Source organism: Anoplophora glabripennis, unplaced genomic scaffold (assembly GCF_000390285.2).
Source record: "Anoplophora glabripennis isolate ALB-LARVAE unplaced genomic scaffold, Agla_2.0 scaffold17, whole genome shotgun sequence".
In the NCBI taxonomy this organism is placed as follows: domain Eukaryota; kingdom Metazoa; phylum Arthropoda; class Insecta; order Coleoptera; family Cerambycidae; genus Anoplophora; species Anoplophora glabripennis.
In genome coordinates this window covers 862,585-879,056 of record NW_019416231.1, presented here as the reverse complement: position 1 = coordinate 879,056, position 16,472 = coordinate 862,585, and the positions used below count along the sequence as shown (strand labels likewise).

Sequence of the window (16,472 nt, the reverse complement as noted above, 5' to 3'; positions counted from 1 at the left end):
GGTCGAAGAGATATTTTGGTCCTTAAAATAATGAAAAACGAATACTTTGGTAGACATTTATTTAATACGAAGGTACATTAAGATAACTAAACTAAAATATAATACTTTGTTAAACAAAAATATAAAAATTAAAATAAAATTTTGCTGGTCTTAGAAACAACATAACTCTTATTCCATTATTGAAACACATACAAACGAGGACCTGGCATAGTTTCAAACTACGTTTAACGTTTGTATATTAGAAAAAATATAAAATTGTTCGAATATAAATCTATCGCCCGCTTCTTCCACCTCGTTATAACGATTATGTGGGCGAAACGTTGCTCCTCTGCATCCTCTGCTGCTGCTCTCTCTTGCACTCCTCGGCCGTCTGTTCCAGCTGCTCCTTCAACTTCAGCAGCTCTCGTATCCTTTGATACACTGGATCCTGAAAAAAAGAGAGTAGATAAGAACTGGGTGTAAAACTTACAATTTTTTTTAAATCTAGACTCACCTGAGTCCTCATGCTGGGGTTCCACCTGCAGTAATAAGCCTTCCACAGCTTTATGTGTCGTATACTCGCGATAGGAACCAGAACCCTCTGCTGCAAGGTGTTCGCCCAATACAACGGATTCCTGTACAAATCCAGGTTGCTGTTGGTGAAGGACCAAAGGGAAACGGTCTGCTCTTTCAACTCTGAAAAGCAATATTAACCGTTAACGATTATGAAACTCAGTGAAACCGAACTTACTTTCTTGTATCCGTTCTCGCTCGCTATTGCACAGGAACGTTCCGAAGCGGCAGGAATACAGGTGGTCCAGGATGGTTATGAGGAAGTAATCGTTGAACTCGAAGGCGTTCGGGAACTGCTGGGTTATCTGCCAGACGCAGTCGACGAACTGCAGGAAAATCGGGGAGCGGTCGGCGTCCGAGTGGTGGTCGTCGCCGTGGCCAATACGCTAAAAATATGTTGACAGTGAATCGGAAACAGAAGTTTAACATTTAACGTCTTCTTTTTAGAGCTCCTAACGATCTTAATCTAATTCATTTTTATCCATTTTTGACGGTTATTAAAATATACAGGATGTAACGCTGAACGGGGGTCATCTTTACAAAGAAGCTGCATTTGACCTTAGAAACACGTTTCTCCCAAATTTCCTCAAGAAATCACAAATTTCCAGATATTTCCCATTGTCTACAGTTTCCCGTGCCGGAGCAATCCCGAATATGTAAATAAATACCCACCTGTTGGAATTTGTGTCCAAAAGAGACCCACTCCTTCTCGATCAGCACCTCGAAACCTTTTATCGTTCGATAATAAGGATCCAACATCAACATCGAAAGGGCTGTTAGTTGGGCGGTACGATCCCATCCGTCCGAACAGTGTACCAAAACAGAGGTCTTGTGGCTTTCAACCTAGAGAACAGATAGAATCATAGAATTTTAAATTTCCTCTCACAAGTACGATTAATTACTTTGTCGACGATCCGTACGGCTCCAGCCAAGATACACTTGATATGCTTCAACCAGTAAGTGGACTCTAACCCCGAGAGCCATTTCGTTTCGTCGATATTCGGGTAACACAACTCCTTAAGCTTTCGCAAAGACTCCCTCATCACGTGGATGTTGTGTATATCCAAGAAAACCAGCTCGGCGTGCTGGTAGGCGTCCTCCGATTCGTACCTAGAAACAAAACAAACGTTTACACCAGCAAATACAGTCGAGAGTGTGAAAACGCTCACCCTCCGCCTTTGGCTTTGTTTGCTATGGCGTTCGCACTCGGCCTAGCATCCATGATGAACATTTTATGGGACTGAGCATTGGCATCCATTATTAACTGAACGTAGTGCTCGTCCTCTCGGCATCTTTTGCCGCTCACCTAGAAACGATCGTTAAATAAGCCTGTAAACTCAACAAACAAAAAAAATTACTCCGACCAAAGGTTGCGAACATCTCGTTATGGTAGCTTGGGATTCCGGATGAATCCAGCTCAAAACCGGGATCCTACCTCTACTTCGATAATTAGCTACGATTTTTATGTCTTCGTCGGTAGCTTGGGCGGGGACAGCCCAGACCGCCGGATAGCTATCACAGACTTCGTACTGTTCGTTGATCTTCGAAATTTTCCACATGTCGTTATTAACACCCTAAAAAAAAAAAACAAAATTTAACATTTCGTATATAAAACAGTAATAAAACTTACCATTCTCTTTAATTCGGCTATTGGCTCATAGACCGCCCAACCGTTTTCCGGGAAAGTTTCAGAATAATCAAAAGCGAACAATTTCATTTTATGCGAAAGAGGGAAGGCGAAAGTCTGTAGCTTCTCGAAGACGTTTCGCCTCGAGTGATTCTCCTGCTTATGCGCAAACCTCAAATTACGCATATCTTTACAAAAAACTTCTATCCCGTAAGCATTTTCTCCTCTCGATGACGCTCCTCCTACCTTTTCAATTCTAGAAACCTAAAATGCAAGTATAAAATATTAACCACTTTAAACGAACAATTACTTGTGTACTTACCACACCTAAAGGAACTTCTACGACTAAAGGTGTATCTTTATCCCCAGCTTTAAAATATAGTTTATAATTAGTCACAGTTAAGACACCCCTTGCAGGACCGTGATACGGACAAAGATATGTCACATCTCTAGCCTGACCTGTAACTTTTTCTCCGGGAAGAACAGGGGGATCATCTGGACGACATGTAACACCGGTTTCACTTGAAGATGCCTGCAAACGAAAATGTTACTATTTAAAAAAAAAAGTAGACGATAAAAAAACTAACCTTTTTTCGTTCCAATGTAGACACTACATTTTCTGTGGACGTAGAACTCGAAGAACAGTAACTCTTACTAGGAGAAGTTTTACCCCAACTCGTCTAAAAATAAACTTGTTAATTACCCAGTTAGTCATAATTTTTCCTGCACTCACTGTGTCCTGTTTATTTAACAGATTCGATTTGGATTCGGCTCTGAAACCTTCTAGGGTAAGATTTTTACTGAAGGTTCCATTATCCATCTCCAGTAATTCTATGCTGCCAGTTTTTCTGTTCATTTTGCGGTGGTTAATTAATTTGAATCGAATTAAAACATAAATTACCGTTCCATGACACAAAATATGACACTGGCAGAAGGGTAGGGGGGCAAATGGGAGGCGGCAGGTGTTCAATTGAACTAAAATAACGTAGGTCAACCGTCGGTTGTTTTGAACTATATTTCATAGTATCAAATATCCACGCACCATTTGAACATTTAATACTTTTATGAAGTTAGAAATTAGACAGTAACAGTGTTGACAACACTCCGAAAAAATTATATTTTTTTCAGTAAAAGAGATTATTCTAAAAAATGGTAAATTTTTATATTTATATATAAAACTATTTTTGCTTACTGTGTGCCGTTTTAGCCGAAAACTAAGCAACTAGAAAAGTGCAAACATCCGAATAGTAGAAAGACCAAAGCCTTGGCGAAGCAAATAAAAAAGTAAGGTTATGATCTCCTCGTTTGAAGTTAGTACAGATTTTTTTTCAGACAAAGCAAACGAGACAAAAGTAAACTCGTGGGCAATATAAAGTTGAATCTTTTAGGAGAAAAAGTCTTATGGTTTCAACAAAACTTAGACCCGGAGTGTAAAAAATGCTCGCCTAGGGACGTGGAAGTTTTAGTTTCGAATTATTTGGCTAGATTCAACGAAGAATTGGAACAGATACGGTTGAAACATTCGATAGGAGACAGGAAAAACAGGCAACATGCAAGTAGGGAAGATATAATAAAGTTGACGGTGAAAAGGGAAATAGAGGAATACAATACGTGTGGTATAGGTAATTATTTTTATAAAATTTTGATTTATCCGACGTATTTTATATATTTTTCTAGAAATACCAAATATACTAGATCCTGTACAATTTGATTTATTAAAAACGTGGAACGGCGAACTAAGGTACTTACAGAATTTCAAACTGAGAAGATTCAGCAAGAAAATACTTGACGAAGAAGCGATATTAGGAAATAAAAAAATCTCGGTTAATAACAAAAAAATGTGCACTGATATTAGCGAAAATGTAGAGGAATGTCTTTAATAAAGAATATATATGATAAATATGTTTTTATTAATTAAAAAGACAGTTTAATTTTTTTATTAGAATATGTATAAACATTCTTAAAGTTAACTAATACAGAAGTTAGTGTTTATGGTGTTTAAACCTTAAAACCGCTTCTGGAAGGTACTCTAATAATAATTCAATATTATCGTCTGGTCGATTGGTGGGAATATACGGATATTTATCAATGTTCTCGTAACATTGCCTTCCCTCTTGGCAATAAATCGAAGTTAACTGAACCGAGGGTTTTTCTTGGGGAAACTTGGACCCTAAAAAGTGTCCTGTCATTTAAACATTGCTCCTGATCATTTAACAATATTAAAAATTTGATGTTTTTAGTCATTCCTTATACTTTTACGATTACTATTTTAATGGAAGCAAATTAATTTATATGGAGACAACTATTGTTTATTTTTTTAAAATCCGTCCCGATAACTGAATTTTTTAACCATTTTCTATGTAATTTTCACACCCTTCTCACAAACCGATAGACTGTAAACCAAAATAAATGTAATAAAATGAAGCGATCACAAAATCGGCCATTCACAAGAAAATAAAGTTTTTATTGAATCGCCCCGTAGAAATATACTCACCTATGGTAACCGTAACTAAACAGCAATAATCACCAACGCCGTACAGCAAAACAGTCTTATTGAAGGTCTCCGTGTCATACTCGACGATGTAGCGACTGCACGCCGCTGCCAGGCTCGCAATGTATATTTTCTTCATCTTGAAATGGTTTGCTACCAATTCTATACGACCGTCGATCATCTGGGCAACTTTCGACACATATTCGATCAGTGACAACTCTCTCTTGTATTCCGGGAGGAACAGGGCTTTGGAATTTCCCAACACCTGCTCTAACCTCGGCGATAACTGTAGGGTTGTGTTGGAATGGGTCCCGTCAAGTTTCAAGATGCATATTTTTAAATGGGCGTAGTCTTCGCCCGGATTGTTCCAGATCGTGTGATCATTTTCTCTATAAAAAAATAATTTGCGGTTTGCACAGAAAAACGATTTTAACTTACGGAGGTTGTATGTATTCGGGCAAAGACGAACAGTCGATTTTAAGTGATATCAGGAAATAAATACTTTTAACGTCTACACAAACTTCTACATTCTCCGAAGCTATGCCCTGTTCTTCGGTAACCAACATTTGATATTCTTCGGAGTATCGAGAGTATATATTATCTTGTATCAATTTTTCAATCTAAAATGTCCTAGTCAAATACGAGAAAACAAATAACTTCAAACGTACCTGTAACTTTTTATACAACGAAACAAACTCATTTAAAACCTGAGACAAGGCTTTAGGGTCTTTCAAGTTCCAATCCACCATTCCAGGGACGTTATTGGCAATCATTTCGTAGTCGGGATTATTTAAAAACTGATCATCGTTGAAGTCAAAATCAGGAGCGAAATAGAAGTTCTCGGGATCAAAGATGACCTCCCATTTCAGCTGCTTTCCTGCGTAAGGTATCTTTATCATAAAATGATAATTGCTCAGAATGTCTTCCTCGCTACTATATCTATTCGACAAAATGGAGATGTCTCGTAAACTTACAGAACCCAAACCTGAAACGGACAACTGTAGTAATTAGGTTTGATACGAGTACATTACTACCTATTTGACTTCTTAGACATAGCTCTTCGATATTTTTCCTCAAGCACGCAGGATAATTGCATAAAATGTTGTCTGTGTTATAATCAGTCATTTTCTTTGGTGTGTTGTGATTTATTTACTACTGTCGCAAATTTTCAATGACACTTGGAGATGAATCATTTGAATTGGTGTTACTTGATGGGACATTTGAACTACTCATATCCCGCGTTCCTTTCACTGGGTATAATGATCCGCACGCAATAGTTCCTTTCGTTTTGGGTTAGTTCCTCACCTCATGACGAAAATATTCTCCAGACCAGTTGGACTACCAACTATAGGAAAACTAAAAAATAGACAGTTGCTGTCTCGTCTAGGGGAATATTGGTGGTAAGCATGAAATATGAATAGCGCTTTTTTTAAAATTACTCAGTAGATTATTCTTGTATTTAACGATTTTATAATGTTAATTTAACCACCGTAATTTTTGTTTTAATCGATTTTGTTGAATTATATGAAGTAAAATTTTTCAGGGAAATATAAAGATAATGTACGAGAAATTTACCCGGGAGACATGAAAAAAAATTTGTAACTTACCTTTTTTTTTTCAATGACGGGAGATCTCAAAATAAGGTTTAAAAATTGTAATGATTTATATTTACATCTTTAAACAATCCTGTGAACAATGTATATGGACATTAAAAATAAATAAGGCAAAAAATACAATTTACAGTAAAACAGGCTGGAATTAATTTAAAATTATGTACAGGGTTTAAGGTAAAGTTGAAAAAAAAAATTATTATAAACAACTACCTAACTAAACTTACGCTTGCCAACCAAAGTATCTCCATTTCTATAAATATACTGCGTATGCGATTACTTTAAAAAAAAAAACATTCTGGATAATACTAACAATTATAAAATTATAATATTTGTAAATATCTCTTATGATATAATCTAGTAAAACTACCTTTAAATATGACTTAATAGATCCTTAAATACTTTAGTTTTAGCAAATTGCCCATTTTGTTTTTTTGTATGTCAATTCTGTGTACCCGGGGTGTCTGATAACAACTCACTAAAAATATAAAGTGTACAAACGAACAAGGCCCCCTCCCCCTCTCACGGAGTCAGCCTGAAGCTGAGATCCATACCCATGCTCTCCGAGAAGGCCGGTTTATCCGGGGACTGAGGTTGCTGCGGTTTATCACACTCTTCCAAGAATTTTATCACTTTCTCAGTGTCTTTTATGGCGCACACACTGGACGCCTCGGTCTAAAAGCAGGCCCTCGATTAATCGCAAGTAAAATGCACATTGTACAGAAAAAACAGTGAACGATTTTCTTTTTAAATGATTTCGTTCCAAAAATGACAAATTTGGTGACGCCGGATCATACTTGTGGTGTTCGCATCGAAAAATGTGTAAACGTTTTGTCACTGAATATTATTCTAGAATTTCGCTAAAATCCTATAAGGACGTTGAATAAGTTCTCGATGTTTTCCAACAGATGGCGTTATCAGAAATGCAGTGTATATTATTTCACCGAACTTTTTTTTCATAGTGTCAACACGTCAAATTTTGTGCTGAAAAAAAGAGTATATGCTGGGAATTCTACCACACCACTTTATTCAAAGGAAATTTGCGGATGAAGCACACAAAATTCTTGTAGAGACTTACGGCGATCGTGCTCTGTCGCAAACAACATGAAGAGATTGATTTACACGCTTCCAAAATAATCATTTCGTTGTGGAAGATAAAGAACGCTCTGGCGTACCGAAACAGTTTGAAAATGAAGAATTGGAGGCGTTACTGCATGAAGACTCATTTCAGACGCTTGCTGAAAATTCCGAATTACTGGAGTTGATCGCGAAACAGTTTCGCAAAGTTTGAAAGTATTAAGAATGATTTAAAAGCAAGGACATTGCGTCTCGTACGGGTTGAAGCGGAGAAACGTAGAACGGCATCTTTCACGTGTGAACAACTGGTTCAAAGGCAGAAAAGGAAAAATTTTTCGTATCGTATCGTAACTGGCGATTACGCTACGATAATCCTACAAGCCCGGCGAAGTGTCAACATCATCGGCAAAGCCGAATATCCATAGTTCCAAGCTTCTGCTCCGCATTTGGTGGGATTATCTGGATACAGTTTATTACGAGTTGTTCAAACGATCATGGCAGAACTCTACCGACTAAAATTGACGCGTTTGGGACGTGTCATGAAGGAAAATCCGATTGTTCCGATCGACGGCACTTGGTCTGGCTGAGCAGCACTTCCATTCTCACGAAGATGCCAAAAAATGGATCAACTCTTAGACAGCCGCAAAAGACGTGTCGTTTTACTGATGTGGACTTAAAATGCTGCCAGAAAAATGGGAAAAAGTAGCGGCTGGCGATGGACAATACTTTCGGTGACATATTTTTGCAAATTTTTTTAAATAACACGGAAAAACAGCGAGAACTTATTCAACATCGCATTATATAAATTTTTATTTACTAGAAATGCAGAGATAAGGATTTTAAGAGAAAAATTGTACGGGGCGTTTGGAAAATACTAAAAAAAAAAATTCAAGGAGCGATTCGACATAAAAATAATGATACAAATTCCGATGTCACTTTTTTTCAACTCGTTCAACTCTAACGGAGAGATAAAACCTTGAGATTTTGCAAAAATTGTAAGTAATTTTTTAGTCAAATTCACTTATTACTGGTAAGAAAGTGCATCTAAAGAAAAAGAAATTCAATTTCTAAAACTCTGTAGGACTTTCTGCGATTCTGTTAATATCGCAGTCGCAAACTAACGAAAAAATTCATATAAACATTTCGCAAAACATTTCGTTTTCAAGATACAGAATATTAAAGATTTCTAAAAAAATTTATATTGAAGTGACTTCGTTCAAAACTAATTTATAAATTCCCCCTTTTTTTTTACAACTTGAAAAAAAAAGACTAAGTATTTTCGTGAATTTTGAACACCCTGTATCTGAAAAAGAAAGTTCGTTGGCCACGCGCCCCGTATATTTTTTCATCCTGTACCAACGCACCTGAAAAACGACGGTTACTTACCGACGCCGTTAAATTCATGAAGTTAAAGAACTTTTTGAGCAGCTCCACCATGTCGGCAAAGTTGTTACCCTTCAAGAATTGCCTCACGAAATTCTGCCGATCCATATTCTCCATTATCAGGAATCCCACCAACATCACGATATACGACGCCAGAAACGTGAATTCCATATGGGTGCCCGCCTTCTGCAATACTGCAAGAAAAACGTCACGGACAACCAGAGAATTAAAAAACGAAAACTTTCTAAAAACCACTCACATTTAGCTACCGTTTCCTCGATAAACTCTTCGTTGGACTTCGGAACCGGCGCGTCCTCGCTGTCCTTCTCCCCATCCAGGATGGCGTTCGTCTTCTTCTCAGCTAGTTTGGCGCAACCCTCCCAGTGGTAGAATTGCGCTATTAAGGCCTCTACTGCGCTCTCTTCCCCTAAAATATAAAGTTCGTGTTCAACGAAAGACGCTTCCGGATAATCAAGACGGACTTACGAGAATATATACTTTCTAACTTGGAGGGAGCTTTCGCGTCCATCAGAAGTTTCTTGTTGGATTCCTGGTTCTGTATTAGATTGATCAACAACATCAGAACCTACGGTGAAGGAAACAATTCAATGGACACGAATTTGCCTTGAGTGCTTAAAGCACATCATTTAAGTGCTTGAGTACAACACACGTAAGTGCTTGAGTACAACACACATAAGTGCTTGAGTACAACACACGTAAGTGCTTGAATACGACAAATGTAAGTGATTGAGTACAAGACGTGAGTGCTTGAGTACAACACACGTAAGTGCTTGAGTGCAACACACATAAGTGCTTGAGTACAACACACGTAAGTGCTTGAATACGACAAATGTAAGTGCTTGAGTACAAGAGACATAAGTGCTTGAGTACAAGAGACTAAGTGCTTGAGTACAAGAGACGTAAGTGCTTGAGTACAAGACGTAAGTGCTTGTGTGCAACACACGTAAGTGCTTGAGTACAACACACGTAAGTGCTTGAGTATCAAACACTCGTTTTAATTTTTTTTTGATATTTTATCAATTTTCGTACTTACCAGAACTCCCAACTCGAATTTTTTCTGTTCGGGTATGTAATTAGGTACTTGTAGTAATAAGTGCAAACTAGTTTCAATGATCGCCGGCCTAGCCCCAATCAACTGACTTCCGATGGCTAAAAAAATATAACTTACGTATACGAGTACGTGAAACCTAGAAAACGGGACTTACATTGTTTGTTAAAGTGATGCGTGAGATTTATCAGCACCTTCAAAGTGACCAGAAGGGCCTCCCTTATTATCGTACCGGTGGAAGTTTTGTCCGTGATATCGGTAACCGGATAAAGGGGGATTTCTCCGTCGCACAATTTATACAGGTTCACCAACGTATCTAAGATAATGCCGTTGTCGTACTTTAAGATATACGATTGGTTCTCCTCGTTGTTGTGCGTCACCTAAAACATAATTAATTGTAAAACAGTCGAGCGATTAATGAAGGGCGCGTTCCGCTCACGTTTTCTAAGACACGCAGGCACCGGTCGACTTTCCGCAACTTGTCTAAAAGCGTATCGGTCCACGTCACGACGTAGTCGGACACCTGCCGACAGCATTCGTGGATGGTTTTCATTATATGCTCGAGACCGCCCAATTCCCTAAGTTCCTCTTTGAACCATTCCCCCGCTCTCTTAGAAGTTAAACTTAGGAGCGTCTCCATCGCCAGCTGCCCAACCTGAAAAAATAAAACGTTAAAAACGGGAAAGAAAACGTAAAACAACTTACAGTTATCGATTCCAAATTCAAATGCATGGCGTGTCCTTGGCTCTGAATCTCCGCGCAAAGCTCCCTGACTTTCTGCTTGTTCTTCTCCAGTTGAGCGGAACTGAGCCCGCAAACGTCCAACGCTTGTTGGTAACTAACGTCGGACTCCAGCAGGTTCAACATAAGTTCCAAACAGTCGCGGTCTAAGTCCATATTCAGCCTGTCTTGGCTTAGGACGAACATGACGGTAGCTGTGCACAAACCCAAACTCTAAAAAAGAATGTAATTATTCTCTTGGAAGTATAACGCGAATGATGAACGTGTACTTGGTCCTTTGTAGCGTCGTGAAGAGCTTTGAAGAACTTGGCGACAGTACCGTGCGCCCTAACGTGCATTCTAAATGCCGGTACCATGCACTTCGAGGCCAGAGTTATGGCCGATAGGCACCTGGTGCTTATCGGGTTGTTGTCTTGAAGAGCGTCTAGGATATATTCTACGTCGTCGTTGAATTCTTGGAATTCGCCGATTTCTTGGATCTGGTGCGCCTTTTTGACGTTCCGTACAACCGTATAGTACTGAAATTGTGCAGTTTTGGAATTATACAAATCAAAGAAAAAATTGGATAAGTTGCAAAATCTGACAAGGAAATGGAACAATCCTTCTTTGATGTAAAAATTTAGGTTTGTTTTTATCGGAGCAGGCAAAGGCTTAGCTTTTTTGTTTTTGTCAAAATGTCAAATTATCCACTTTTACAAAGAGTGCTTTGTAAAGAAAATTCTGACAGCACTTAAATTTTCAAGGACGTCAATGTTTAGAGAACAAACACTGTAATTTCAGTGAGAAGAAAAGCTGGATATGCTTCATTCATAGTTAATCAATAAGTTTGAAGTTAGTTTTGCTTTTTTTAAGTGAAAATTCATAGTTCTCTTGGCTTTAGCGTTAGCAAAACCTTGAATGAACTGTCAAAATTTTGATTGAAGTAACAGTGCTGTATTTTGTTTTCAAAGCACTCTTTGCACGAATAACTTTTTGATATTTTGACGAAAAGAAATGAGTGAACACAAAATAATTAAAAATATAAAAACAAAAACAAAAATTTTCAGACTTGTTTAGATAATGAACGAAAAAGAAAACAAATTTCTTTTCAATGCAATCAACAAATTGCGCAACTTTGTCTTAATTTGACTGACCTTGCATCTTTTAATACGAGTCAAGATCCTCATAGCAGACTCAAAAAGCGGGTAAACATTTTTGAAAAATAATAAAATAGTAATTTTTTTTATTTAAATAGAAATAGAATAATAGTTTAAAAACATACGATATAAAACACATAAATTAAAAATAAATTAAAACTATATTTTCACAATTTTAATTTTTTTTGATAATACAGACCTTAAATAAATAACAGTCGTCACAGTTTCACATAAATAAGACAAATAAATCAGAGTAAAATATCGTTTCTGTTTAACTATTATTATTTTTGTTGTACCAAAATAATTCCACACGACTAAGTAAAAGAGAAATTTTACTCACCCCTTTATTGGGTCTTGCACACTTAACACTAGTCACTTCTTGATCATCCATCTTTGTAGTGGTTCGTGTTAAAGAATCTTCCTTAAAACCAAACTCGTCATCGGCGGAAACATTATTAACCACCGCATTTTCGTTCTCCGTTTCACTAGTCTTATTAGCCTCGTCGGTCCACTTGTGCCTGTACAAGGCCCTACGTTTTTTACTGCCGTTATCGTCTACCATCGTACGACTCTTGAAGATACTCCCCTTCTTCTTCGATATGACCAACTTGACGGGCGGTGCCGATTCCGGGGGTTTTTCCATTGCGTTATACATTATTTCTTCTTTGTCATCGTTAGCTTGGTTAGCCATGTAACTGAGATCTGGTAAGATCTGTTTTACCTCCATTTCGGGAGCCGTACTATTCGAGTCAGTGTCTGTGCTCCAGTCTTCGTCTATAGGCAGGTCTTTGTGAGGTTCCGATTCAGGCTCCGGCTCCAGTTCGGGTTCCGGCTCGTGTTCGGGTTCCAATTCTGGCTGCTGTTGAGGCTCCTGCTCCGGTAGGGGGCTAAGAGCGTTGATTTCCTCAGGTTCGATTTCTTCTCCGTTTTGGTCCTCCTCCGCAACAGCTTCTTCCTCTTCCGGGACAGTCTCTTCCATCGGTAAATTCTCCTCTAATTCCATTTCTTTTTCATCAGTCTCTGCGTCGTTCAGTCCTTCCTGGTTGTTTTCCTCCACAACACTGTTTTCTGGTTCTGGAAACGTCACACTTTCGTCGCCCACGTCTTCCGTACTTGAGTTTTTAGGGCTATTTGGTCTGAGTAAATTATCGTACATGGCTTTACGTTCCAGTTCATATTTTTCGGCGGGGATGTACTGCGGGGACAGATCGCTCTCCGCTTTCGGGCTGGTGAACAGGGAGAACTCACCGGGAGTGTCCGCCGTAGCAGGAGAACTGCTGGGGTCTTGCTGCATGCTACGCCTGGCGGATCTGGTTATTCTACAGTTTGTGGGCCTCGACGTTTCTCTTAAAGCTCTCGGCGAGGTCACGTTCGAAGTGGAAGGGGTGCTGGAAGGAGTGGGAGTGCTTTCCGATTCGTCCGAGTCGTTCAACAGTTGCGACTTGCCCCTGCATATCCGTAATACTATCGGCGGTTTTGGAGGGTCGGTAGCTTTGGGCTTATTTACATTTGAACTTAGAACAGTCTTTTCTGGAGGGCTGCTTTTCGAGGAAAAGAATTTACGCGGAGAACTAGCCCTGGTAGTCCTGTCACTAGCCTCGTACGTGGTGCGGGGCTTTTTAGTGGGATTGGGGTAGTTGGGGGTTGGTTTTGAGGGGTATGTCGAGCTTAAATCAGGGGGTTCTGTGTTGCGACTTTTAAAGAACTTTTTGGGTTTGGGTGCAGCTTCTGCTGCGGGGGCTGCCGTTTCATTTTCGGAACGTGATAAACCTAGAAATGCATGTTATTAGCGAATGTAACTACCTCCTAAACTAATTGTACCAACCGTTTAATGTACGTATTGATGTGAATGAGGTTATGCCCCATTTTCCTACCGTTGCTGCCGATCGAGCAGCCGAAGGCCTGTTACTGTTCTCCTTAAATAAATTATCGAAATGGAAGCTAGAGTGGGTTCCACCGCCTCGTCGATATTTCCCATATCCTCGAGACATTTTCCTCAAATAATGCACATTTAAAAATAAGGTTGCTGTATATGAAATAACTTCATGTTACAAAACAATCATCTAAACATCTGTAAATACTGCAAACTGCTCCGTTTTAACCTATGAGGGCGATAAACATTGTTTTTGTAATTATTTTTGGTAAAAATTGATCCTACATCGCCATTTTTCAACAGTAAACGTTTCACGTATACATTTTATCCTAATTTTAGGGTCACTGAGATACTGTCGACCGCTGGAGAAACATCGTCAATGCGTTGTCATGATTTCTTTTTGCTGGAAAAACGTCGGTATTTTTTGAGAAAAATTGTTTTTCACTTGTCAAAAGGCGATTTTCACGTTCATAAACACGCTAGTAAATAACGCCTACGAAACGACTACGGCGAGTTGAGAGTTGCATATTGCAAAGCTACGGTTGATAATTCGATCTACGGTTTTCGTCACCAACGAAGAAAGAACACAAAATAAAATAAAACGTTTTCGAGTTCAACAAAAAGCAGCTGTAGGAACGTTAAAAATATATGTCTACATAAAATGGAACAAAATTTTTAAATAGCAAACAAAACAATTTTATTTTAACACTTGATGGTATTCTACTGCTATTCGGTTCGATTTATTTCGACCTTGAACCGTTACACCATTTTTTTTTGTTTCTAATGAACTAATGATGCTTTTCTGAACTGAACAATAAAAATAAACATTTGCAGTTTGAAATTTGAACCAAGCCAGTAGAACATTTCCTTTCTAGGCTGTTATTACATTACAGTTATTAATATAATTTTAGCATACGTACATAAAAGTCAATAATAGATTTTGCTTTATCCTTTTTTTAAGGTTTATGCTTTTAAAAACTGAATTGGGAATTGTTCTTTATTTTATTAGCAACATATTTTCAACTATTGTAAATATGATGTAGGTAATAATTATGTGACGTGGTAATGATAATTTTATTTCGGTGAAATACCTACCTAATACTTACTGATATTAGTGATATTTATCATCATGTAGTTGATTTTATATTAAAAAAGACATTGATAAATATTAAATATTAAATAAAGAAATTCTCTGGAATTAAATTTCTAGGAACTTATGAATTTTCGATTTTTCCCGTCATCCAAAAATTGACGTATACATAACCTAAAACAGTATTTTGATTTTGTGTAGAATTCAGAAGTGTAGCGATTAATCTATTTGTAATTTAAATAGATCATTTGTATTACAGCATTTGTGTCTACATACGCAGTTTTTGTGGACTTTGTGATAACAAGTCAAACATAAACAAAGTGAAACATGATTCCTTTAAGACTTTTTCTTTGTTCTGTTTTATTTAATTTTTTATTGACTGTGCACTGTTATAACAAGTATTCCAAAGATGCAAATGTGGAAAAGAATCAAAAGGAAAACCAGAACCCGGACTTTCGTCCTGTATCTCTTAAACATTTAGACAGGCCTTTCCGAATGGCGAAATTAAACCTGCTTTGGTCAAAAGCAGTGGTCGTAAGTATCGCAAATACCTCAAAAATTCCCAATCTAAATACCATCCTTTGCAGCGATTGTCCGAACCCAAGCTTAAATCACTATTCGGTGAACTCAAACTGCACGACAAAGAAGAAATAACTTGGAAACATTTACGGGCGGAAGGAAAGGACAAGGACGGTCTAAAGGAAGCGGATCTACGTAAAAAACTAATAGCCATCATGGGTAATTATAATCTACTAGACCAAGTCGATGACGTGTCTGATCCGGACAAAGCAAGGCCTTTCAAAGCACTAAACGAGGCATCTGACAAGCACATAAATAAAAGCTTGTTCAAGGATAAAAAGCTAAACAAACTGTGGGAGAAAGCAGAAACGGCCGGTTTTACTCAAGAGGAACTGCTTGCGCTCAAGGAAGAGTTCGGACACCACCAGGATAAAATCGATCAGTATTATTATTTGCTGCATGATGTGAAAGATAATCCGGAGGATGCAGAAGGAAGTAAGTATATTTTTTTATGGAAGTGTTTACATTTAAAAGAAAACTATTCTTAGATTCGATAGATGACGCTTTGGACAAGTACAACAAAATCGACCTCGTAGAAGAGAAAGACCCCAACAAAGACTACCTGGACAAAGTGAACCTCCTGCGTGAGAAACACAAAGAAATCCGCGACGGTTACGACCACCTGTACCTTTTGTCCGCGAAGGGGCCCGCCAGTAAGGAGTTCGTCGAACCGAAAGTGCAAGGTTTATGGAAAATAGCCCTGGAAAGTAATTTCACTCCAAGCGAGCTGGAATCTTTGAGGGTGGAACTGCTTCATTACGAGAACCGTTTGCTCAAGCTGCGTCACTTGCAAGCCGAACACGCTTTGCACGAGGAAAAGTACAAGGACAAACAGAAAATGAATATTGCCGGCGGTAAATCCGATTCGGCCACGTTGATGCACGATACTATTAAGAAACAAGCCAGGAAGGTGGAGAAAATCCATTTGGACATCGAAACTAGGATTATGCAAAAGCATATCGAATTGTAATTCTCATAGAGGCCAAAAAATCTCAAATTTAAATGTAGTGTTACGATGTAGTATAAATGCATGCGAGTTGAATGTTTTGATTTTTTTGTTGATGGAAGGTTAACACTGCTTATTTTTAATATTTGTAAATAAATTTTATTTAATTAACAAAAACTGGTATTTATTAATTCCCACCAATTTTCTTGCAAAATTTGTGGTTTATTCGATATTCCGAACAGTTGTGTTCATTTTATTAAAGAAAATTATAAATACACATAGCCATTAACAAAATAAA

The 16,472-nt window shown here is 38.1% G+C and overlaps 5 protein-coding genes across 5 annotated transcripts; 2 read left to right on the top strand and 3 right to left on the bottom strand.

Moving 5' to 3' along the window:
• Positions 1 to 65: 65 nt before the first annotated feature.
• Positions 66 to 3,116, bottom strand: LOC108917859 (myotubularin-related protein 2). The gene is made up of 11 exons (XM_018724643.1): positions 2,913 to 3,116; positions 2,767 to 2,859; positions 2,502 to 2,711; positions 2,183 to 2,443; positions 1,911 to 2,126; positions 1,722 to 1,858; positions 1,455 to 1,662; positions 1,225 to 1,395; positions 731 to 938; positions 494 to 675; positions 66 to 427 (listed from the first exon to the last, which is right to left on the bottom strand). Exons 1-11 carry the CDS (start codon positions 3,033 to 3,035, stop codon positions 305 to 307), a joined length of 1,932 nt encoding a protein of 643 aa, XP_018580159.1. The 5' UTR covers positions 3,036 to 3,116; the 3' UTR covers positions 66 to 304.
• Positions 3,117 to 3,265: 149 nt separating this feature from the next.
• LOC108917861 (translation machinery-associated protein 16 homolog) lies at positions 3,266 to 4,079 on the top strand. Its single transcript, XM_018724645.1, has 4 exons — positions 3,266 to 3,331; positions 3,387 to 3,463; positions 3,512 to 3,801; positions 3,857 to 4,079. Exons 1-4 carry the CDS (start codon positions 3,329 to 3,331, stop codon positions 4,057 to 4,059), a joined length of 573 nt encoding a protein of 190 aa, XP_018580161.1. The 5' UTR covers positions 3,266 to 3,328; the 3' UTR covers positions 4,060 to 4,079.
• Positions 4,071 to 5,932, bottom strand: LOC108917860 (BRISC and BRCA1-A complex member 2). Its single transcript, XM_018724644.2, has 5 exons — positions 5,705 to 5,932; positions 5,339 to 5,655; positions 5,109 to 5,290; positions 4,674 to 5,059; positions 4,071 to 4,349 (listed from the first exon to the last, which is right to left on the bottom strand). The coding sequence occupies exons 1-5, from the start codon at positions 5,793 to 5,795 to the stop codon at positions 4,162 to 4,164; spliced, it is 1,164 nt and encodes a 387-aa protein (XP_018580160.1). The 5' UTR covers positions 5,796 to 5,932; the 3' UTR covers positions 4,071 to 4,161.
• Positions 5,933 to 6,323: 391 nt separating this feature from the next.
• On the bottom strand, positions 6,324 to 14,069 carry LOC108917858 (protein wings apart-like). Its single transcript, XM_018724641.2, has 11 exons — positions 13,512 to 14,069; positions 12,027 to 13,456; positions 10,820 to 11,068; positions 10,515 to 10,763; positions 10,249 to 10,464; positions 9,967 to 10,189; positions 9,795 to 9,910; positions 9,227 to 9,326; positions 9,000 to 9,167; positions 8,744 to 8,934; positions 6,324 to 6,955 (listed from the first exon to the last, which is right to left on the bottom strand). Exons 1-11 carry the CDS (start codon positions 13,675 to 13,677, stop codon positions 6,803 to 6,805), a joined length of 3,261 nt encoding a protein of 1,086 aa, XP_018580157.1. The 5' UTR covers positions 13,678 to 14,069; the 3' UTR covers positions 6,324 to 6,802.
• A 601-nt stretch (positions 14,070 to 14,670) lies between these two features.
• LOC108917798 (alpha-2-macroglobulin receptor-associated protein) lies at positions 14,671 to 16,350 on the top strand. The gene is made up of 3 exons (XM_018724559.2): positions 14,671 to 15,183; positions 15,237 to 15,663; positions 15,717 to 16,350. The coding sequence occupies exons 1-3, from the start codon at positions 14,977 to 14,979 to the stop codon at positions 16,196 to 16,198; spliced, it is 1,116 nt and encodes a 371-aa protein (XP_018580075.1). The 5' UTR covers positions 14,671 to 14,976; the 3' UTR covers positions 16,199 to 16,350.
• Positions 16,351 to 16,472: the final 122 nt, after the last annotated feature.